General features: G+C 57.1%; 1 protein-coding gene across 1 annotated transcript; it reads left to right on the top strand.

Moving 5' to 3' along the window:
• The first annotated feature begins 3,663 nt into the window (after positions 1-3,663).
• Positions 3,664-23,840, top strand: MMP15 (matrix metallopeptidase 15). The gene is made up of 10 exons (XM_003416278.3): positions 3,664-3,825; positions 15,860-16,008; positions 16,662-16,790; positions 18,507-18,814; positions 19,163-19,324; positions 20,254-20,498; positions 20,781-20,919; positions 21,856-22,006; positions 22,160-22,275; positions 23,386-23,840. Exons 1-10 carry the CDS (start codon positions 3,664-3,666, stop codon positions 23,838-23,840), a joined length of 2,016 nt encoding a protein of 671 aa, XP_003416326.2.
• The last annotated feature ends 541 nt before the right edge of the window (positions 23,841-24,381 follow it).

Below are 24,381 nucleotides of genomic sequence, written 5' to 3'. Positions count from 1 at the left end.
GGGAGACTCCTGGAGAGGCAGGAGGAAGACCCGAGCAGGCGGGGGCCACCCCTAGGCAGGCTGGCATATAATAAAGAATTACACTTGATGGGGGTTTTATCACACCAGGGAGAGTGCGAAGGCAACACATTTGGCCTCCGTGTCCTCAGATGTTCCCTGCAGGCCAGGGGAATGATCATCTCTGGGCCTGTTTGGCTGATTTCCACCTGGCACACCCTGCTCTCACCACACGCCTCTCCAGACCACCCCAGCTTTGTTTCCAAGGCAGAGGGAAATTACCTCGGCTTGTTTGTTTATTTTTCCTCTTGGCACCAAAAAGTCCAAGGGCCGCCTCACCTTTGATGGTGTGCCTGGTGCACCAGCCGAGGGGCCCCGCAGGAGGCAGCCTTGAGGGCCGGGGCCTGGCTCCAGCCCACAGCACCTTTCCTTCTCTGGACAGGGAATCTCAGCTACTACCTGGGCCAGAGCCTTCCTTTTTCAAATGAGGAAACAAACCCAGGGAGAAGAAATGACTTGCTCAAGGTTCTCTAATACATTAGCCATGCTAGGATGGGAACTTAGTGACCTGGTTTCTACTCTAATCCAGAACTTTCTATACAAGCCCTCACACCAGTCAAGGTCCACAATGAAACTGGGCTGTGAATAGACATAATATCTGGGCTTTTCTTTAAAAAGACTCCAAGAAGAAAGGGCAGAGAGGGATTAGGGTAGGGGTAGAAATGAAAGGTATTAACAAAATGTGAGTCATGTTTGAAGCTGGCTGATGGAATGCCTGGAGTTCACACACCTCAGTCTGATAGTATCTCCTTGGGCCTTTCAAGTTGGCCGGACCCAGTAGAAACTCAATAACCCTGATGGTTGCATGCACTCTGACCACAAGCCCACCTTGGAGCCCATGGGCACCTGTAGGGACCAAAGCAGGTACTTGAAGCTTCAATGCCTGGCCGCCAAGAATGGCACTTCTTTACTGTAGGATTTACGCCAAGAGAGGAACCTCCAACCAAGAGAAAAGAATTACCAAACTTGTCTACCACAGGACTCTAAGAATACTATTGACATTTCCTAGGCACCTCTGTAGCTCCATAAACCCAAACATTATATCGTGAAAGATTACAAAGCGTTCAATTAAGTTAGAGAAACCCAGTTGTCCATTTCTGACATTTTTTTTTCCAGCTCTACTTTTATTGTGATTTAGGTGAAAGTTTACAGGGCAAAACAGTTTCTCATTAAACAGCTAAATACCAAATTGTTTTGTGACATTGGTTGCCAATCCCCCCACGTGTCAACATGCTCTCCTTCTCCACCCCAGTTCCCTGTTTCTGATTCTTCAGTTTTCCTGCCCCTTCCAGTGCCTTCTCATCTTTGCTTTTGGGCTGGTGTGCCCATTTGTTTCGTATACATAATTGAACTATGAAGCATGTCCCTCACATGTGTTATTGTTGGCCTTATAAACTCATGGCCAAGTAGTCAATTCTGACTTGCAGTGACCGCATAGGACAGAGTAGAACTGCCCCATGGTTTCCCAGGTGCCTGGTGGACTTGGCCTTTTTGGTTAGCATCCGTAACTCTTAACCACTATGCCACCAGAGTTGGCCCTATAGAACTGCCTAATCTTTGGTTGAAGGGTGAACCTCAGGAGTGACTTCAGTACTGAGTTAAAAGGATGTCCAGGGGCCATACTCTTGGGGGTTCTCCAGCCTCTATCAGACCAGCAAGCCTGCTTTTCTTTTTTATTTTTGGTGTGTGAATTTGAATGTTTTTTCTACATTTTTCTCCCACTCTGTTTATTGTGATCCCTGCCAGAGCAATTGGTGGTGGTAACCGGGCACCATCTAGTTTCTAACATTTCTTAAAGCAAATTTCAAAGTGAAAAATGTAAAAACTTCATTTCTCGAATGAGTGATCCCACAGAGAAGTTAGCTTGTAGAAATGGATGGAATTGCCCGGACTTTTTTAATTCTCTGGCATGCACCCGGTAACATCTACCATGGGAGCTCTTCTCTGCTCCTCACAGGCCAGTTTAAACAGGTCCTTTCTAAAAAGCTCTGCCAGATCTCCGTTGATTTCCGGGAGGTGAGGCCGACTCTGAAAACCACCTTCAGGTAAGGGAGGCTCCCGCTACCGGAGCTGGGATGTGGAAGAGGAGAAAGTCTCCGCCCTCCTGCCCGGCCTCACCTGCCAGCCACGGCGCCAGGGCTGCCCTTGGACTGGCCGTGCAACTTCGGCTAACCTTCGACCCAGGCCCCCACCTCCGGAGCCCCCAGGTCGGGCCTCCTGCAGTCACACCGACCCAACTCTCAAACTGTTCCCAGAATAGAATTAAATCTAGCACATTAAGCTCCTTGGGCAGGTGTGCCCGCCCGCCCTGCGCCTTGCTGGGCCAGGCTGCATTGTTGCATTTCACTTGCACAAAATAGTAGCCAAAGTGGTGGCCTCTGGTTGGGCACCTACTGTGTGCCAGACCGGGAGCCCGAAGCCTGGCCTAACACTCACCCCAGCCCTCTGCCCATTTTCCAGGTAAGCAAATGGAGGCTTAGAAAGGTTAAGGAACTTGCCCATGTCCACGCCGCAAGTAAGTGGCCGGCGCAGAACTCGAGCCGATCTCTCCTAAACCTGCGTTCTGACCGCCGCTAAAGGGCCAAAGACACTCCAGGGCTTTTGGAAAGAAACCTCAGACCAGCAATTTCTACATTTTTATTAATTTTTTTTTTAACTAAAGACACTTGAATCCCCCCTCTCCACCCACTGCTGCCTCAGTATCCCTTTACTAGGTGGGAGAAGGCGTCTTCATTCCTCCCTAGCAGGGAGACCTCGCCTTTCTCTCGCCCTCCCTCCACTGAGGGTCGTATTGGAGGTCAACCCTCCCCCTAGTCCCTCAGGAGCAGGGATGGGGGTGACTGGGTGGGGCTGGGAAGGTTTCTGCTGTCAGGGCCGCCTGCCGGGGTTTTCCACCCGCACCTGCCACCAGGATGTCTCCTGCTAGGGGACCGCCCCCAGCCCCCGGACCCCCACCCGGGTCCTCCCGCAGGGAGCGCACTGGCCCTTTAAGAGCGCCCACAGTGCGCAAGGAGGAGGGCTAGGAGCGCTCCGAGCCGCGCTGAACTCGCCGGGGACGTCGGGCGCCGGCTCCGTGGCTCGCTTGGTCGTTCCGGCCAGCTCCCTGCGCCTCCTCCCGGGACCGCGCGGGTACCCCGGCCCGGTCGGGCGCTGCGGCAAGCAGAATCCCCTGGCGGGAGGCGCGCGCTCCGGCCAGAGCCCGACCCCGGGCATGGACAGAGGGAGCTGGGCGCGCAGGGGGCGCCTCTGGACTGGGCGGCCGGAGCATTGAGCCAGACAAAGGCTAAGGAGTTGCGCTAGCTCTCGGGAGCCGGGCCCCCAGCTCCGGGCGCCAGGGCAGCGGGACCCTGCGGCAGGCGGCTCCGGCAGGTCCTCTTCCCCGCTCCGCGCTCGCCGACCGCCCTGACCGTTTCTTCCACGACTTGGGGATTTGCCGAGGGGGCCTAAACAGCTCCGGCGGGGACGGGGAGCGGGAGATCTGCCGTGCGCCCTCGGGGCCGGGAGCCAGGGAGCGTCGTAAGTTTCCGAGCCGCGCTCTGGGCCCCGGTGCCCGCGAGCTAGCAAGACACGCGTGCAACGCTCCGGCCTGGGCCGGGTGCCGAGAACATGGGCAGCAACCGGCGTGCTCCCGGGCAGCCGGACTGGGCGGGCAGCCTCCTCCGTGTCTGGGAGGTGGCGGCGCAGACGCCACTGCTGCCGCTGCTGCTGGTGCTTCTGGGCTGCCTGGGCCGCGGCGCAGTGGCGGAGGACGCAGAAGTCGACGCCGAGGTAAGGATCACCGCCCTGCCCCTTGGCTCCGGGCTTGGGGGGAAGGTGCACGCCTGCAGCCTGGGGCGTGGAAGTGGCGGGAGAGGAGCCCCTCGCCAGAAGGGGGAGCGGGGAAGGAAAGGGGGACCAGGCCGGCAGCCCCTCCCCGGCTTGCCCTTTGCGACGCACCTCTTTCCAAACCCTTGAGGGTGTAGGGCTCGCCCCGGCTCTTTGCTCCTACAGCTCTGCCGTGGGCACCGACCTGCCCCAGCCCATGTAGCAAGAGCAGCCCCCGCCACCCCCAGTCCTTGGCTTCCCTCCTTCCTTTCCCCCCGGCTACTGATTCCTCGAGAGCCCTGCGGGCGCGCGGTGGCATTCTTTACAAGAGGGGAAGGGGGCTGCTTCAGGGGGACACTGAAGGAGCAGGGCAGCGACAGCTCTCCTGCCTTGTAACCTATGGTCTGGGTGACACCGAGCCGCGTACGGCGGCCCAGGATGGGGGGATGGAGTGCGAACCGCTAAGGCAGCAGACTACAGGTAAAGGGGTGCTTAGGCTACTTTCTTGGACTCTTGCGCGGAAGCCGCGCCGCGCCGGGTGGGTCCAAGGGAGAGACCCTGTCTCCCCCTGCGCTTCCTCCCACCCAGCGCCCCAACGCCGAAGCCCAAGTCAGAGAGGGCGCATTCCTCTTCGCTTTTCGCAGGGAGCCTTCCTGAAGTCCTCGGAGGTCCCCTCTCTGAATCTGTCTCGCGGGTGATCAGGTGCAACTTCTGGCTCAGAACTGGGTCTGGCCAACGCCCCCGCCCCATGGGACCGCCCAGCTCCGTGCTTCCAAGCAGGGACAGTGAGGGCGCCAGCTTGCTACTCCAGAGCAAAAGCAGGGTCCATTCTTTCCCTCACTTCCAAGACACTCCTCCCTGCCTCGAACAGGGGAGGAGAGGACTGCTCAAGACTGAGGGCAGTAGATGCGCCCTAATGCTGCCTCTGTGCCGGGGCTACCGAGCCGCGAGTCGGGCATTCCTCGGGCCTCGGTGCCCTTGGGCCGGCCTGGAGCCTCAGCCTCCCGGGCTGCGGGCCTGAACGCTTTTTCTATTTGGAGCCCGGACGGTGCTCCGTCCCAGCCCCCCAGCGGCTTCCCCACCTCCCTGGGCTGCCTGGGAGATTTTTCCGATGGAAGCCTGCCCTTCCCCGCCCTACTTTAATAAAAGCCTGGAGGAAGGGCAGGGAAATCCTCCCGGGCTCGAGTTACACCTCTCAGCCAGTTCCCCACCTGCTCTGCTCTCACTCCGTGGCCAGGCCCCAGGGCAAGCTGCAGGCAGCCAGGCCCTGGCGGGGTGGGGTGGGGTGGGGTGGAGGCCGACTGGGAATCCAGCCCACCCCCTCCACAGGGGCAGGCGTTTATAAGGGGCTGCTGATGGGGGAATCCCTGGTGGCATTGTGGTTAAGCGCTACTGCGGCAGTTCGAATCCACTAGGCGCTCCTTGGAAGCCTTGTGGAGCAGTTCTACTCTGCCCTATAGGTTCACTGTGAGCCGGAATTGACTCCATGGCAATGGGTTTGGTTTTTTTCGTTTTACTGCTGATGGGGAGCCCTGGGGGCACAGTGGTTAAGAGCTCAGCTGCTAACCAAAAGGTCAGCAGTTCAAATTCAGCAAAGCTCCTTGGAAACCCTATGGGGCAGTTCTACTCTGTCTTGTAGGGTCGCTGTGAGTCCAGACTCTAACAGCAACTGGTTTTTTAATGGGTTACTGCTGATGGGAATTACCCTCAGCCTGTGACCCAGGTGCTGGGCAGAAAGGGCTGTGTGGGCGTACTTGCATACTGTGGAGTAGAGTACCAAGGAATTTCAAGTCACAGACCCATCCTTGAGCTCCTTAATAACTTATTTAGGGATGAAATGTCCACACAGGAAGCAATTATGGGCCATACTGGAATTTGGTGGCCACGCATTATGCACTGGCACCTTAGATAGCCAGGAGCTGGGGCACAGGGGCTTGTGGTTTAAAGGGGCGTAATCACTTTCCTTTGCTTCTGCTCTTCCACTGCTAGCCCCCAGCCTGGACTCTCCGCTTTTGGCAGCCCTGGACCTCCAGGGAAGAGGTTCCTGGTTGTGTTGAGACCACAGACCATGGTCCTAAGCCAGTGGTACTGGCCTGGCACTCTGTGACTGGCCTACAACCCCTCTCCTAGGGGAAGACTCGAGTTGGGCCTGCGACTGTTGGTGGAAGAGACTCAAAGGTTTAGGGAACCCTTGAAAGTTGGAAGCCAGGGTGGATGGACTGCTAGACAGGTATGCTGCCCCAACCCTTGGAGCTGGCTTTAGGGAGCAGGCTCTTCCTTAGGGGCATTGTCAAGCCTGGCCAGATCTGGGTCTAAAGGGTCAGATGGCCTCAGCAGCCAGCCCATCTGCCAGGGGCTGTGGAAAAACTGTCCCCAGGTCTACTGTGTCCAAGGACCAGCCTCAGGGACTCCTTGGAGAAGGGCATTGGTCCTCATCTGGCAATCCCCACAGCTCCAGGGCTCCAGGGCTCTGATCAGGTCATGGCGGGACCTTCTTTGAGCAACTCGGCAGCTGAGCCAAGTGAGCCAAAGCCAGCCCCTTTCCCTTCCTCTCCCTCCCAGGGAGTTCCACTGAGCTAAGGAATTGGGAGCCTGGTGTAGGTTCCAGAAGCCAGCAGATACCTACAGCCTGCCAGGCCCCAGTCTGGAGAAGGCTGTCATCCTGGGGGAAGTCACCCCGGAGCCGCTCTGCCCTGTCTACTCCCTCTCTGCCCAGCCCTAAACATCAAACTGAGCTCAGGTGGAAGGATGGCTCAGCATCCAACATGGGTCCTCAGATGTTAGGTCTCAGTCTAGAGCCCCACCCCCAGCCCAGCCCAACCTCAGGGAGCCAGGTGGGAAAGCCTAATCTCTCCTGTACAGACCCAGGTCCTGGTGACTGAGGTGCCATCTGGAGTACCTGCCCTACCCTTTTCAGGTGTCCATCCTGATCTTTCTGGTTATAACACCTGGTCGACTTAACTGCCTCTGGTTTCTACTGGAGAAGCTCTGGTCTCCTCCCATGGCTCTCCTGCCGCCCACCCCCAGCTAAAACTTCAGGCCCTCAACTTGTCCTGTGGGGGTGACTCAGGTCCCCAAGGTTCACAGATGTGGTGCCACCACCACTAAAAAGGGTCACATCACCTTCCCTGAAGAGACCCCACAACACACCAACTGAGGAGGATGAGCAAAAAGAGAGGCGAGTTGCTATAAATTCTGGTCTGACCTTCAAGTCTGACTGATGAGTCTCAGCCCCAGATTCCTGTACTAGAATCTCTATTCCCACTTCCATGCTAACCCCTGAGGGCCTTACTGCCCTCCTTAGAATACCCTTTCTTAAATATGGAGCAGAAATTGCGGAGACCCCCTGTACCCACCCTCCAGGAAGAAGGGATTAAAGTGAAGGCACCTTGTTGGGTGCCTACAGAAGCAGAATCTTCTTGCCTTCTTCTGCTTTTTACTCTACCAACAAGCTGCTCCTGTCTGTATTTCCTATTTCAAAACTCAGGGAGAGCTGGTCTGATGGCCACAGCCGGTGACCAGGGATTCAACTGTGCTGTGCCCTTCATGCCCCACCCCTTGCCAGGTCCCCCATGTTTGGGCTACCCTTGGGTCCCATTTGTCATCTGCCTCCTTGTGGAGGACAGCCCAACATGTGCTCCTTCTCTGAACGGTGTGGGCTTAGGACAAGTGAGACATCTACCCGACCTGTCCAGGACACATGGGCACAAATGTCTTCCTTTGCCCCACCCCAAGAAGGGTGGAGACTTTTAAAACCCTGAATGTAGAGAGGAGTCAACATGCAAACACACCCAGCCCCCCAAAGATGACTGATATTCCAGCGCCCACTGCCCTCTGATACCAGCTGTGGGGAGTCTCTTCCAGTGGAGGGAGGCTTGGGACACAGGGTACAGGCCAGAGCTGCCAGGGCATGGGAAGCCCTTCAGTGCCAGGCACTTGGGTTCTAGTGGCCTTTCCTTGCCCCTTTTGGTGCTTGATCCAGACGTTCCCTGCCACCATCACCTCTGTCCAGCTGCCAGTTTTGCTTCTGTCTGACACTAGCTGTGGTGGTGGTCATGGAGGTACTGCTGCTCCTCAGCTCTGATCAAAATCGGCATCCTCAATGTTGTCCCAAGAGTTGCGTGTAGCAGACCCAGCTCACGCAGACAGATGCTCAGGTGGGGCAGAGCCCATGGCCAGCTCCGTTTGGGCATGGAGATGTGCTCTCTGAGTCAGCAGAAGCCCAGGGGTTGGGGGCTCTCTGCTTAGATCTTTCTCCATTACAGTGAGGTCCTGGGAGGACAGTAGAAATGAACGTGGGAATCTGGGACCCTGAAGGTGGCTGAACACTCCAGGCCTGAGGCACACATTGGCTAGATAACCCCCCCACCCCAGACCAGAGTGAGAGCTCAAGGGGGCTGCTCCCCAGTAGGACCGTGGTTCTGGTGATGCCTGGAGACCAGCAACAGTGGGGCTGGGCCCTCAGGGGCAGGGCGGGAAGTGACATAGATTTTGCAGCCCAGGCAAAAAAGCAGAGGTGAGCAAGCTAGGCCTAGATCAGAGACAAAGAGGGATATCTCTCACCAGATCCCATTCCCCCATAGGGATGGCAGGAAATGAGCAGGAAGATCCCCAACTCAGCCTCCAATATCAGGAGACAGATGAAGGCCCAGGTACCAGCCCAGCCACTAGCCAGCTCTTGGAGATGTCCCACATCCTGATGACTGAGCCTCTGGAGCCATATGGGCTCTCCAGGGCTGACCCTTAGGGCATGGGCACTGCCTTGTCCTTCCCCCAGGAGTGACCACCACCCCCAAGAGTTCAGACTCCAGCTCCATGTCCAGTGCTCATGAGCCTGGTACGTGGTACATAGGAAGCACTTGCTAAATGGCAGCAAAATGCAGTGGCAGCAAGGAGCAAATGGCATGTGTTGTTGGGCAAGTCATTGAACCTATCTGAGCCTCAGTTGCCCTGTCTATGAAATGAGAATAATAATAGTATCTGTTTGATGGAGTTATCAGGGTAATCTAGTGCGTTTGTGTATAAAATGCCGCAGGCAGTGCACAGTGGCTCGCCCGTGGGGCCCAGTGAGAATCAAGCTTTACTTTATCAGCAGGGACTTCAGCTGCTGAATGCTGAGCACATGTTGAGCACCTTCAGCATGTTTGGTTCTGTCCTAGGCATGGCCTAGCCTTTTCACATTTAGTCCTGGTGATAACCCTGCAAGTGTAGGTGCTGTTGTTACCCCATTTTGTAGAAGAGGAAAGTGAGGCTTAAGAGGTAAAAGAAATTACCCCAAATTCCACAGCCCGGGAACAGCGGAGCTAGATTTGAACCTAGCTTTGTCTGCCCTGGAGCTCCCTGCCCCCATGCTGGGTTAAAGGTGCGGATCAGAGCCCAGGGTGCCATCCTGTGGAAGTCCCGCCTGGCAGGAGCCTGCTGGGCCTGAGCCAGGTAGGGAGGAGGTTGCAGAGGTGGGGCCAGAACTGCCCTTAGCTCTCTGCCTCCACCTATCCAGCCATCCTGTGGGCAGGCCCACCTAGCAGTAACACCTGTAGGGGGGTTTCCAGGTGAGGCCTCAAGGCCTGGCCCCCTGCCAGCCCCAAACTATTGGCAGATAGAGGCCTCTTTTACCCCGCCCCTTCCTGCCCACTGGCCAAAGGACCCCTTTGTTTTTTCCTCAAGAGTGAGGGGGCGGGGCAGGGAGGCTTCAGGGTAGAGAAGTGGCAGAAACTCAGGCCTGTCTTCTTCCTGCTTCCTGCACTGGGCGTCCTCCACCCCCAGCCACTATCCCCACCTTCCAGAAGTCGCTTCCCCCACCTGCAACTTTGCTTAATGCTGAGTGTAGGGAGGATTGGGTGTCCTCCCCGCATAGTGGGGGACGGATTTAAACCTAAAATAAGCAAGTGTGTCTGTCCTTCTAGAACCATTCCAAAGGCAGCAGGTCACCCCCTACCCCCAGCACTGAATGGCCTGGCTGGGTTCCCCTCCTTCACTAGCTGTGGGGCTCTCAACCCTGGAAGGTAGGTGGGGAGGGACAGTTTTGACCCCATTTTGCAAACGAGGGAACTGAGGCTCAGAGAAGGCGTCCTAGCTGTCTTCCATTATGTGAAGGCCTGTATGTGGATAAGCAGTCAGGACCAAGGGCCAGGCGTCCCCAGGAGGCAGATTCCTGCTCAGCCTGGGGACAAGCTTCCTAGCAGTCCCTGGCGCTGGAAGGCAGACTGGGCCACTTTAGAGGCCACGAGCATCCTGTCATTGGAGAGGGAGGCAAGCTGAGGCTGTATAAGCTCTTGCCCAGCTGTAGTCCATGGAGGCCTCAGTGAGGGAGCTGAACTTGACGGCATTGAGGCCCTTCCAATGCCATCAAGTCTGGTCCTTGCCCAGGGTCCCCTCGCCGATAAGCGGGCTCCTGACTCAGATCCCCTGGACAGGGTGGCCTGAGGGGCTAGAGCACACCAGGCTCCTGGCCCGTGTCAGCCCCAGCTCTGTGCCTGGCACAGCTGCAGTACAGAGTGCTCCCATGAGCCCTCACTAGCAGGGTGCAGGGTAGGGGAGTCGGTCACAGTGAAGACCTCACAACAGCTGGGTCAGGTCTGGGGCCTGAACCCATGGCTGGCAGCCTTGACAGGACTCCTTTTGTGTCTGGCTGGACAGCCCTGCCCAGGGTTGCCAAGGGAGCTGGGCTGAGAGAAGCAAAGCAGAGCCCCGCAGAGACTGTCCTTATCCAACAGGGTCTGATAAGGGCCTGGTGGGAGGGGGCTACTGGCGTTGTTGGCAGTCTCAACCTGTCTGAGCCCAGAGGAGCTGGCTGTAGGGGCAGCAATGGGTGCTGGCCCCTCCTCGCTCCTAGGACTGCTGGTTTACTGCACTGTATCTTTCTGGCAGCTCCTGCTCAGACACACCCTCCCTGCAGGCCTGCCTTGGTGGCACTGTCTCGGCAGTTCTAGGGGGCGGCCCTCCTGTGGTCCAGACCCAGCTAGAGATGCTGGGTGTGGGGAGGATTAGGCACTCTCCCTGAGAAGGGCCAGAGCCCAGAATCCCCAGCCCCGGGCCAAGAGGGGTCCGTGATGCTTCAGAAACAGCCTGGCCCAACAGCCCTGCTCACTCGGCCCAGCTCTGGCCCAGGCCAGCCGTGTGACCCTAGGTGGGCCCCTCGCCCTCTGAACCTTCCTTTCTGTAAAATGGGGATAATAGTGCTCTTGCCTCTTTAGGGGTGGCTGCAGTGGTTAAGCATTTGGCTGCGAACCAAAAGGTCGGCAGTTGGAATGCACTAGCCGCTCCTTGGACACCCTAGGCGGCAGTTTTACTCTGTCCCACAGAGTCACTATAAGTCAGAATTAACTCGATGGCAACTTTTTTTTTTGAGCATTGAAGAAGCCCTGGTGGTGCAGTAGTTAAGCACTCAGCTGCTAACTGAAAGGAACCTACCAGCTGCTTTGTGGGAGAAAGATGTGGTAGCTAGCTTGCATAAGAATACAGCCTAGGAGACCCTATGAGCGGTACTACTCTGTCCTATAGGGTCACCATAAGTTGGAATCAACTCAAGGGCAGTGGATTTGGTTTGGAGGTTTCCCTGGAGATTGCCTGAGGCCAGACACTCACGTGAACCACCCTGGAGAAAAACTTAAGGGATGGTACCAGGAGCTCAAGAAAGACAGGGCCAAGAGAACCAGGAGGGGCAGGGTCTCCTGTAGCAGCCCCACCCCGTCATCCTGGGCTGCAGGTGGGAGGGGCTGCCAAGCCTCTTCAGAGCCCTCCCTGCTATTGGACAGTGGCCCTCCAGGAGGAGGAGGAAACCAAACCCTGGTTCTAATCCTCCCCTACTCTGCCACTTACTGAGCTCCCCGAGCCTCAGTTTCCCCACCCGAGAAACAAAGTTTGACCTGCTTGGCTCACCCCACCTGTGTAGGGGGCAGCCCTTAGGGTGGGAACAGCAGTGACTTAAACATGGCCCCTCCTCCCACTTTGGGACTGGGAACCACACCCTTTCATCCCTGGCAGCAGAGTGCCTCAGCAGCCTCGCTCCGAGGGGTGCAGGCTATCTCCCCTTACCTGTACCAGGCATCTGTGGACCCCATCCCACTCTGTCCTTTCCCTGCCAACACAACCTCACCTTCTGAGCTTGTCACAGCACAGCAGTAGGGTCACGGGAGACTTCCTCCTGGACCCTGGGGGAAGGAAAAAGCCCACAGCCCGGGGGGTGGTGTCTGCTGCCACCCCAGAAGATTGCTTGGCGCTTGGCGTTCGGCCACTCTGAGCGGACATTTGCCAGAGTCAGGCAGACTCCATCAGCCTCCTCGCCTTGTCATGCTGAGGCTGGTTCTGCTTACCCCACCCCCACCCACTGCCCAGAGGTCCACCTGTCACAGCCTCTGGCTCTCCTCCCTGGCAGTGGCAGTGAGGCATTAGTCACCAGGAGGCTGAGGGTTCAAGGCTTGGCTGAGCCTGAGAGAGAAGCTGCTTCCCTGGGCCTCGGAGGGTGCACAAAGGAGGGTCCACAGCCCCTGAGCTGCCCCTGGAATTGAAGGGGCTCCCCCTGCACAGGCTCAGGAGCTCTTCACTGCAGTTCTCCTCCCCCTTCCCCAAGCCCCAGCCCTAGGAGCCTTCTCCCTTCCCCCTCTGTCGCTCTGCTGATGCTGCTAATCAGCCCCTTGGTGGCCTGTGATTACATTCCCGAGATATTTTTACTTTATGCAAATAGGTGATATAGAGGTGCCCTCATCTGTCAGCAGCCAGCTCCTCCTCACTTTTCTCCCTGCTGGATTCCTTTCGCCTGTTGGAGTTAACCAAGCACCATGGCCTCACTTTCTGGGTCTCTCCAGGCGTCTTCAGGAAAACCGTTTCCATTAAGGGTGATGGACCCCCAAACCCCTTCAGTAGACCCCCCCACACGCCATACTTGCAGGAGCTTCAGGGCAAGGCTTCCCTTCCTGGGAAGAACACAGAAGCTCCCTATGATGTTGCCGGTGTCAAGGAGCTGAGGGAAGGAGGCCTGGACCAGAGAGGTTGGGAGGGTTGGTGAGGAAGCTATGGGCCCTGCCCTCACCTGAGGCTGCTGGCGGCACTCAGACCCTGCTGGACCTGGCCAGTTCCCAGTGGTGTGAAGCCTGGGCGATTTGCCCCTGCTGGTAAAGGCAAAAGCTGCCTGTCCTGGGACAACCAGTCCCTGTCTCTGTCCTTCTTCCTCACCAAATTTAAATCATTAATAATACATTTATTGGGCTACTTTTCCTGCCCAAAGGTCCCTGGGTGGTGCAAATGGTTTGTGCTTGACAACTAACCTAAAAGATTGGTGGTTCAAATCCACCCAGTGGCACCATGGAAGAAAGGCCTGGCAATCTGCTTCATTAAAGATTACAGCCAAGAAAACCCTATGGAACATTCTACTCTGAAACACATTGGGCTGTCATGAGTTGGAGTTGACTCAACAGCAGTGAGTCTGGTTTTGGGTTTTACCCTGCACAGCAGTGCCAAGCTAGTGTGGATTTTCCCATGTAATCCTCACAGCAGTCTGTGAGAGGAGGCAGGTCTTAACACAGCCCTGTTGTACTGATGATGGACTGAGGCACAGGGAGGCTGGGTGTGCCTGCAGTCACACCTTGGAAATGGCTGGGCTGAGATTTGTCCCCAGCCCTGTCTGTCACTGAAGCTGATGGTTGTTTCTCAGCTCTGTGTCTCTGCCTCATTGCACTATGGCTGTTTCCCGGTGTCCTGAGAGGCCTGACAGCTGTGACTGGGCATCAGGCTCCAATCTGGCAGTTTCTCTGCCTTGCCCTTCTCAGCTCAGCAGCTGCTCCCTCCTTCGGCAGCCTGGGCACTGCAAGCTAGGCCGGCCACATTGGGGGCCTGGCTGGGTGCCAGGGCTGGGCTCTTGAATGGCACTGACAGAGCAAGTACCCAAGGAGTTGGATGTGACGTTGGTGGCAGATAGATGTGGCCGTGGCTGGCCAACTAGAGCAGCCACCATGTCCCTCCATCATCCTGCCTTGTGGACCCTTGCTGTGCAGCCATTGCATTCTGGGGCCCCTTAGAGTAAGCCCCCAGAGACCCAGGGTCAGCTAGGAAGGGTTCAAAGGACACACTTCCACGCAGCTAAGGCCCAGAGCCGCTCTTGGCTGCCATGCTCACCGGCCTCCCATCCAGCAGTCACCATGCTCTCGTGGCCTTGAGGACATGAGGTGGGCAGGGCAGAGTGCCCTTTCTTACCACAGCTCGACGTGGTTCCTTGGAGCCCTGAGGGGAATCCTTCCCTCTGCTGTGACCACCACGGTCCTGTCAGCTTACAGACTCACAATGTGTGAATTCCACACTGTGGGTACACAGGGTCTCCCTGCGGAGGTCATACATCCTTGAAGGTCCAGATGCCTCAGCGTGGTCCCCGCAATACCAGGTGGCATGGCACCCAGCACAGAGGGTGCTCAGAGAAGATTTGGCAGGATGGATGGGTGGGTGGGTGAATGGGTAGCTGGATGGGAAGACTTGTCCATCAAGCTCTGGAAAGGGACAGCACAATCATTGTGGTGCTTTTCCCAGGGCTAGCTCCCTCAATCACTACCACCACTCCCCCCGCCCCCGGCACCCGAAACTTCCCAGATGAGGAAACTGAAGCTCTGAGAGAAGCAAGAGTTCATGGCAGAGTGGAGACTGGACTTCATGTCTCCTGTCCCACCCTCTTGGGCTGGGCTGGGCTGCCCGAATCAGTCTGTTCTCCTTCCTGGGGGCTTAGAGCCCATGGGATAGCTGCACCAAGGGGCTGATTTTCCACTTGATAAAGCCTTAAGAGGCTCTGAACCCTCTGGGGTCCCCAGCAGTCTGACTGGAGCAGTTGGTGGCCTCCCCTGAGAAGCCAGTGCAGTGATAAGCACAGCACCTATGGACCGCCCTGGTGGAGACAGCTTCTGTTCTAACGGGGGGAAACAAACAACAGTGAAATGTTAGCTGCTATGGAGTCAGTCCCCCCAACTCATGGCAACCGCATGCACAGTAGAACAAAACACCACTCCTGCCTCATCTCCGTGATTGATCGGAGATCAGACCGTTGTGATCCACAAGGTTTTCATGGGCTGATTTTCAGAAGTAGATCGCCAGGCCTTTCTAGTCGGTCTTAGTCTGGAAGCTCTGCTGACACCTGTTCAGCATCACAGCAACACACAACCCTCCACTGACAGATGGTCAGTGCTGTACCTGAGGTGCAATGGCCAGGAAGTGAACCCAGATCTCCTGCCTGGGAGGTGAGAATTCTACCTCTGAACCACCAATGCCCTCATAATACAGAAATTTAAAAAACAGAAACATTGCCGTCAAGTTGATTCCAGTTCATAACGACCTCCTGTGATGGAGTAGAACTGCTCCATAGAGTTTTTTGGCTATAATCCTTACAGAAGCAGATTGCCAGGGCTTTCTTCCACAGTATCACTGGGTGGGTTCGAACCACTGACCTTTAGGTTGGCAGCAAACTGTTTACACCACCCAGGTGCAGTAGGTGATAAGTTCAGGGAAAGAAGACAGGGAGTGCAAGGTGGCCAGGGGGGACTTTTTTTTTTTTTTTCCTCTGTCAGAGAAAGCCTCTTGTATATAAGGTGAGGTTGAAGCAGAGACCTGAAGCAACTGAGGGCAGGAGTCATACAGGTGTCTGGGGGAGAGCACTCCAGGCAGCAAGTGCAAAGGCCGCCAGGCAGGAGGGTGCCTGGCTGGGGCCGGATGGAAGGAGTGAGGTCAGACGATGAGGTCTCTGTAGCTCCTGTGAGAGTTGGCTTTTACTCTGAGATGGGAAGCCATCGAAGAGTTCTAAGCCAAGGACTGAGCAGATCTGATTTTAAAGGCCCTTTGTTCTGGCTCTTGTATGAAAACAGTCTCTAGGGGCCGTGGAAGCAGGGAGAGCAGTTGAGAGGCACAGGCAGTCATGCAGCTTGGAGGGGGTAATGGTGCTGTTGGTGGTGAGAAGTGGTCTGATGCAGACTGTGCGTTGAGAGGTGTCGGATCCTGCCAACGCTGAGTTGTGGCTTCTCCTTTGCAGAAGTGGCTGCGGCTCTATGGCTACCTACCGCAGCCCAGCAGCTACATGTCCACCCTGCGCTCCGCCCAGATCCTGGCTTCAGCCCTTGCCGAGATGCAGCGCTTCTATGGGATTCCGGTCACCGGTGTGCTTGATGAAGAGACCAAGGCGTGAGTCCTGCCATCAGGCCCCTCAAAGTCTCCACTGGCACCTGCCCTGGGCTTGTCATGTGGAAATCCCACAAAAGAATGGCCTAGATAATAGAGAGCAAATGGTTTGGTCCTCTGTGCCAGTGCTCATTGTTTGGTAGCGGCTGCCTGAAGCCTTAGGTGAAAGCTCTTAAGGCAGAATCCAATCGTGGCAGGAAAGAGCACAGTGATTGATTAGTTACGTCTGTCATAGTCATGGGAATGGGGAGGTGCAGCATGCTGTCCTGGAGGGGACAGCCTAGCCAAGCTTGGTCTGAATCTAACAGCTGGTGGGACTCCTCATGTCCTTGATTAGAACACACAGCATAATGTATCAGGGACCTGAAACCTCAGGAATAACTCCTGTTCCTGGGTAATACTGTGAGAAGGACCTCACCTTTACTGAATCACGGCTGGGCACTTCATCTCCCAGTATAGGATTGCCGTATCCATTTTACAGATGAGGAAGCCTGAGGTTAGAGAGTTTCCCCACCACACTCCTATGAGGGGTGCTCTGAGGCCAGAGGCAGGGTGGGGTGGGGAGCAGAAGGTAGACTACCTGGAAGAGGCAGGGCCAAAGATGGCGGGGTGTCGAGGGGAGGCTCTCTGCTCACCCCTCCATGCCCATGACCCAGGTGGATGAAGCGGCCCCGCTGTGGGGTGCCAGACCAGTTTGGGTTGCATGTGAAGGCCAACCTGCGGCGGCGGCGGAAGCGCTATGCTCTCACTGGGAAGAAGTGGAATACATACCACTTGACCTTCAGGTAGGGGCCAGGCTGCCCAGGGCGGGGCGTCCCCAGAGTCTCTCACCCCCTTCCCACCTGGGCTGAGGCTCCAGTTCCCAGCCATATTGTCTGGAAGGCTTCCTTTCCCAGCAGCGCACCCCAGGGTGGCCGGCGGAGCTCCCACACTAAGGAAGTCAGTCCCACACCCTACGCAGTCTCTCCCTTCTGGAGAAGGTCGGGGGCCCTTCTAGTGGCTTCCTCTCTGCCCATCCCCTCCCCCAGCAGCCTGGTGCTGGGCTCCCCCAGGCAGGGTGGGTTTCTGGGCTGTCCTCACAGGAGGGAAGGGGCTTCGGGCATTTTTTTTAAAGCACAGCTTAAGGCATAGTTGTTGTGTTGTAGTTGTTGTGTTGTTGCTGTTGAGTCAGTTTTGATTTATGGTGACCCCACGTGTGCAGAGTAGAACTGCTCCTTAGGGTTTTCAAGGCTGTGACTTTTTGGAAGCAGGTTGCAGGCCTGTCTTCCGAGGTACCTCTGAGTAGGTTCGAACTGCCAACCTTTAGGTTGAACATAGTCAAGCTCTTAGCCATTTGCACCACCCAGGGACTCCTGGCTTCAGGCATTTGTGAAGGGCTGGAGGGAGGGCTGTAAGAATCCAGCTATGTGCCAGGTAGGCAGGCAGCTATTACCTGCAAAAACCCCTGGCCTTGGGCACCCTTCTCCTTTTTGCTGAGTCCTTGGGAGACCCTCCCCCTTCCCCTCCCCACCTCCCCCCACCAGTCCAGCCAGGGCCCCACCAGAGCTCCATCTCCCTGAGGAAAAGCAGCTCCAACAGTCACTTAGACTTTAGGCCCCAGAGTGAATTAATGGTTCAACCAGCCAAAACACGCCCATCACAGTTAATGGAAATCTGCCCAGTGCACAGAAGCTTAATGTTATTAACATGAATAATAACTCATCTCGATGTTGTCATGTGCCAGGCTCTGTGCCACGTGTTCTACATGAGTGATTTTATTTAGTTCTCCTGGGGACTCCATCAAGAAAGCGCGCCTCGCCTTTCCCCCGTTTTACAGATGAAGAAGCCGGAGTTCAGAGTCAAGTCACTTGCCCAAGGTCACACAGATAATGTTAGACTTGAATTCAGGCCTGCCTGACTCTGAAGCCCAACACTTAGAATCACTTGGCCAGTGTTTCCCAAACCTCAGCCATTTGCATCCCACTTTCTAGAACTTTGCCTAGGCTACATAATCACCTGTACTTTTATTTACTTAACATTTTTCTTAAAATATGTGCATTTGCCACAGTACAGTCTTATTTAGTGACATCTTAATGAACTGTGTTTGACATGCTTGTTCTGTTTTTCAAAATCACATCAAAGTCACTAACAGTTGATACTGGCTAGCGTTGTTCATGCATCAGGCCAGTTGGGTGGTGTAAACAGTTAAGTGTTCAGCTACTAACCAAAAGGTTGGCAGTTCAAGTCCACCCAGAGGTGACTCAGAAGAAAGACCGGGCGATTTGCTTCTGAAAGGTTGCAGCCACTGAAAACCCCATGGAACACAGTTCTCCTGTGACACACAGGGTTGCCATGAGTTGGAATCAACGCAATGGCAACTGGTTTGTCCACACACCACCTTATATCTTATGTACAGTGCTTGGGGAGGTTGTGTCCCTTGTCCCCAACCCAGTGGATGCTGTGACCCTGGACAGTAGTCCCCAGGGCCTGGCTTGCTCACATGTTTCCCGGTCCACCTGCAGCATCCAGAACTACACACCCAAGCTGGGCTGGTACCACTCACTGGAGGCGTTGCGCAGGGCCTTCCATGTGTGGGAGCAGGCCACACCGCTGGTCTTCGAGGAGGTGCCCTATGAGGACATCCGGCGGCAGCGGCAGAAGGAGGCTGATATCATGGTACTCTTTGCCTCCGGCTTCCATGGCGACAGCTCACCATTTGACGGCACGGGTGGCTTTCTGGCCCACGCCTATTTCCCCGGCCCCGGCATGGGCGGAGATACCCATTTCGATGCAGATGAACCCTGGACCTTATCCAACACTGATGTGAATGGTGAGGACAGCTGTCCAGGGCAGGGGCAAAGGAGGCTGCACTGGAGCTGGGTGGGCTCAGTAGCCACAGGGTAGGAAGGGGAGAGTTTGCCCTGTGCAGTTCTTCAAAGCACTGATACTTGGCTTCAGTCTGTTCTCCCACAGTCTGCAGGGCGTGGTAGAAAACGGAAGGGATCATTGTACCCATTTCTTAGATGGGGAAATTGAGGCCCAGAAGTCAGAGCGGCTCAGCCACTTCCAAGAGTGAAGCAAGGGCAGGCTATCTGGCAGCCTCAGCTCGGAGGGTCTCTAGGGTGGCTGGGTCCCCAGGATGGGCCAGAGCTGACCATGCTGCCTGCCCCCACTGCAGGAAACAACCTCTTCCTGGTGGCGGTGCATGAGCTGGGCCATGCGCTGGGGCTGGAGCATTCGAACAATCCCACCGCCATCATGGCGCCCTTCTACCAGTGGATGGACACAGACAACTTCCAGCTACCCGAGGACGACCTCCGGGCCATCCAGCGGCTCTATGGTGAGTGGGTGGCACAGCTGTAGCCAGCAAGCTTTGCACACTGCTCCCAACTAATCCCTTCCCAGCCCTACAGGGCATAGGTACTGCCACTATTCCATTTTGTAGATGAGGAAACTGAGGCCCAGACTTGCCCACATCACACGGTGAGTAGATGGTGGTGCTAGAAATCAAGCCCAGGCCAACTCTAGGACCTGGCCCTCACCCAGAGCCCTCACCGTGGCTCCAGGGTAAGGTCCTCGAGGGGACACACATGACCCTCTTTTCTTCCTTAGCAATATTCTCATTAGACCAAGGGTGTCCCGGGGGTCCCAGGACCCCATTTTCGCTGTGTCCCTCCCAGCCCACACCTGTCATGGGCCCTCAGCTGAGTGTTGTTGCTTTATCATTTCCCAGTGGCTCTGAGGCAGGTGACCCCACCCAGGCCCCGCCCGAGAACACTTCCAGTGTTGAGGGCTCTGGGGGCCAGTCCCATGCCCTTGCTGGGCCCCTCCTCTGTGCTGGCAGCGCCTGCCCGGCTGAACCTGGACAGACGCCCCCCTCACTGTGTCCCCCAGCAGCCCAGTGATGAATGGGCACCTGGCAGAGGTCAAGGTATTTGATGCCAGAGCCATGCTCTGTGCACTGCGTGTCCCCTGCTTCCTGGAGCCACCTGAGGGGAATGTCCCCGAGGGGAAGTGGAGGCAGTTCAGCCTCAAGAATGCAGCAACTCAGGCCCAGTGTGGAGAGGTGGGAGGTATAAAGGAGAGTCCAGGTCCTCCCGAGGATGATGGCAGATGGGGAAGGTGTCTCTATGGACAGACAGGGCCTCTCACCTGGGTGCAGCTGCACAGGTCTCTCCAGGCTGGTGGCCCCTCAGGTCCCAGGGTTCTGAGTAGGAGAGCCTGGCTGGGTTCCGGGGATGCCCCCTCACCCCCTGCTTTCACCCGCAGGCACCCCAGATGGTCAGCCACGGCCCACACAGCTCCTCCCCACTGTGACACCACGGCGGCCAGGCCGGCCAGACCACCGCCCTCCTCGGCCCCCACCCCCAGGCAGGAAGCCAGAACAGCCCCCAAAGCCGGCTCCCCCTGCCCGGCCCCGAGCCCCGGCGCGGCCTGGCCAGTATGGCCCTAACATCTGCGATGGGAACTTTGACACAGTGGCCGTGCTGCGTGGGGAGATGTTCGTGTTCAAGGTCTGACCCCGGGCCCTCCGCCTGCCTCCCTAGCCCCTCAGCCCAGCTCAGGCGGGAAGCTACCCACCAACCGTCTGAAGCCTTGCCCAAGAGGATGAGGGGCTGGCCCAGAGTCCCACTGCAAGGCCCAGTGCCACTCCCTGGCCCGGCTCTCCCTGGGGCAGCCCTGGCTCTCCAAGCCCTTCCCTCAGCACCTCAGTGGCCTGTCCCTGGGCCCTCCCTGAGTGGGAAGGGGCTGGTTGAGGTCAGGGCTCTGCCCACTCACACCAAGCCTCCCCGCAGGGCCTCTGGTTCTGGCGGGTCCGGCACAACCACGTCCTGGACAACTATCCCATGCCTATCGGGCACTTCTGGCGTGGCCTGCCCGGTAACATCAGTGCTGCCTATGAGCGCCAGGATGGGCGTTTTGTCTTCTTCAAGGGTGAGCTGGGGCAGGGGTGGGGTAGCCTTCCTGGCCTGACCTCTGGCTTGCCTCCGACCCAGTCGGCCTGAGGGAGAAAGGCTGCAGCGCATGTCTCGGATGCTTGCTGGCTCCTGACCCCCAACTGTGGGCTACAATGGGAGGGCGAGCAGGACTGGGGAGACCAGAGGGCTGGGAGACCATGACCACCTGGGGCTCCGAAGGCCAGAGGCTGCTCTGATGGGGCACGTGTCTGTCCCTCTTCTGAGCACAGGGTCCCTGCCTCATTTCCCTCCATCCTTGCCACTTAGGCCTCCTGTTTCCACCTTATCCTGGCTGCCCTGGCAGCCCCTTACTCATGAAAATAGGCCTTCTGAGCCCACTCTGGGACAGAGACCATGGAGCCCCCTACTACCCACCCTGCCTCCCTGCCAAAGGCCTCGCAGGCAGCACTTATAATCCATCAGCTATGTCCCCAGCCCTGCTGGCCTGAGCCTCATCCAGGAAGGAGCACCCTCAGGACAGGACTGGGCCCACACTGAAAGTAGGGAGCCCCAGGGACACAGCCCCCAGATCCAGGGGCCAGGCAGGGCTCCCCCTCTCCTCTCTCTGTACAAGAACTGTGAGTGGGAGGGGGCATGTTCACCTGGGAACGAAGGCCTGCTCTAGTGTGACTGAGTGTGTGTGTGTATGTGTGAACAGGTGTGAGCAGGTATCTTGCATGCATGTAAATGAGTGTGTCACAGGTGTCGCTGGGTACCGAGTGTGTGATGCACAGCTGAGTTGATTTGAACGTCATCATGAGTGTGTGGATATCAGCGTCATGTGTACAGGGGTGTGTGTGTGTACATGATCAGTGTGGCAGTGGATGAGAATGGATTGGTGGGCCCAAACTAGCATTCCCTCTTCCCCTTTCCACACACAGACCCCCTCAGCCTCAGGTCCCTCCTCACACAGGTAACCGCTACTGGCTCTTCCGAGAAGTGAACCTGGAGCCCGGCTACCCCCAGCCACTAACCAGCTATGGCCTGGGGATCCCCTACGACCACATTGACACGGCCATCTGGTGGGAGCCCACAGGCCACACCTTCTTTTTCCAAGAGGACAGGTGAGCTGCATGCTCCCTCTGCCTAAAGGGCCCAGGCCTCCACCGGGCCCCCTCACCCTCAGGCCTACCCAGAAAGAACCCACAACCCGTGGGGAATGGGCCCTGGGCCCAAGCAGGGACTCTCGATCCACAGCTGCATGCTTTTGGTCACAGGTACTGGCGCTTCAATGAGGAGACGCAGCATGGAGACCCTGGCTACCCCAAGCCCATCAGTGTCTGGCAGGGGATCCCTGCCTCCCCGAAAGGGGCCTTCCTGAGCAATGACGGAGGTACCTGTTTGCCCAGGACTTACCGTGCCCCATACACACACTCACAAGGGGACAGGAAGGCTTGCCTGGGGTTACCCAGTGTTGCAGTGGCTCACAGGAAGGACACATCTGTGCCAGGCCCTGGACTGGGAGCATCCCAAGCATGGCCTCTCCTGGTTCTCCCTATATCCTTATGGTCCCCTTTCGCAGATGGGCAAACTAAGCCAGAGAGCTTGAGTAACTTACACCAAGTCCCCCAGCTGCTAAGAAGTAGTGGAGCCAGGATTCCAGCCTGGGTTAGCCTGGTCCCGAGCCACCTCCTGGGCAGCCCTCAGGGAGCCCTGAGCCTGAGTGGGTGGATGGAAAGTCCTGTAGATGAACCTGGCTCAGAAATGGGCAGGTGAAGGCTTCCCAGGTGTCTACCTACCCACCTAGAAGAAGGCCCGATCTTACTCCAACATCGTGGCCCAGCGACAGGCAGCTGTGGCTGGTGTATTTCTCCAGCAGGGTCTCTGGTTCACAGGCTCAGGGGGATCTTTTGTTTGCCAATCCTCTGGTTTGTCCCAAGGGCTCTGTGGTGTGAGCACACAACTCCGCTCTAAATGCATGTGCCCAGTAGAGCACAGACCCCCCGCCACCACCTTGATTCAAGCCTGGCCCTCCCCAGTGTTGATGGAACTCTGGCAAGCTGCCCAAGGCAGGGCCGGGCTCCACGCCAGGTCCACTGTGGGATGGCTGTGTGGCCCCAAGCAAGATGCTGGCCTCTCTGGTGTTGGGTAGAGCCAGGCCTGGGACAGGTGCAGGCTGGGCTCACCACTGAGGCAGTGGGGTAACCGCAGCCCCCAACCAGCAGGCTGGACAAGAGGCTTGGACCTTCTGTGATGTAGCCTGTGTCTGCCTAAGCCAGGAGACCCTGATTCTGATCTTGGCCTTGACCTAAACCCTGTCCCTCTCTGAGCCTCATCCTGATGTGTAAATTAGGAAGCGGAGAATTTTAAAATGCTCGGAGAAGCAAGTGAGAAGGAGGCTGTGTTAAAGCCGGGGCCCCTTCACCACATTCTGGTCCACTTGGAGGGTCTCAGGTGCTAAGTGGGCCTTGCCTGACCCACCCGTCCCTACCCGCCCCTGCAGCCTACACCTACTTCTACAAAGGCACTAAATACTGGAAGTTCGACAACCAGCGCCTGCGCATGGAGCCCGGTTACCCGAAGTCCATCCTGCGGGACTTCATGGGCTGCTACGAGCACGTGGAGCCCGAGCCCGGGCCCCGATGGCCCCACGTGGACCACCCGCCCTTCATCCCTGACGGAGACGGAGACACGATGCCGAGTGCAGGTGACAGCCAGGAGGAGGCGGGGCCTGCCAGCGAGGAGGACTTCGAGGCCGGGGAGGACCAGGATGGGGGCAGCCGCGTGGTGGTGCAGATGGACGAGGCAGCGCGGACGGTGAACGTGGTGGAGGTGTTGGTCCCGCTGGTGCTGCTGCTGTGCCTCCTGGGCCTCACCTACGCGCTGGTGCAGCTGCAGCGCAAGGGTGCACCGCGCATGCTCCTCTACTGCAAGCGCTCCCTGCAGGAGTGGGTCTGACCGCCCCGCCCACCGCCTGCTCCCCACGGTGCTAGGGGCCCGGCATGGCGGAGCCTGCTGCGTTTCTACTTGGCTCCAGGGGGCAGCCCAGCAAGAACTCCACTGGACCCTCAAACAACCCCCGCCAGCCCTGCCCCCATTGTTTATTTATGCCCAGGTATCTTTTTGTTTTTTTGGACATTAATTGAGCATTTGTTTCTACTTTGCTGAGCAGGAGTGGTCCCTCTGTCCCTCAGGGCAGAGCATTTAGAGTTTTCTAAATGTAGTTCTGCTCCAGAAAGGGAATGAAGCCCCCACCCACAGGTAGGGGGCCACAGCCAAAGGAGCCAAGGGACAGAAGGCCCAAGTTGGGAGAGTGGGCTACGAGCTGTAGAGGTTCTTCCTGCCCTAGGCCCATGGGGAAGAAGAAGGAGGCCTGGCCCCTCCTCAGCCTGAGTCCCAGGGCCATAATGGTGGCTTCAGTTTGCTTTGGGGACTGGTGAGGTTTCCACCCACCTGAGTCTCTCCCTGCCTTAGAACAAGCTTTTCACCAGGGGCAGCC

This window comes from Loxodonta africana, chromosome 21 (genome assembly GCF_030014295.1).
Source record: "Loxodonta africana isolate mLoxAfr1 chromosome 21, mLoxAfr1.hap2, whole genome shotgun sequence".
NCBI classification, from domain to species: Eukaryota; Metazoa; Chordata; class Mammalia; order Proboscidea; family Elephantidae; genus Loxodonta; species Loxodonta africana.
Note: the sequence above shows the minus strand (reverse complement) of the source record. Positions and strands in the feature narration are given on the sequence as shown.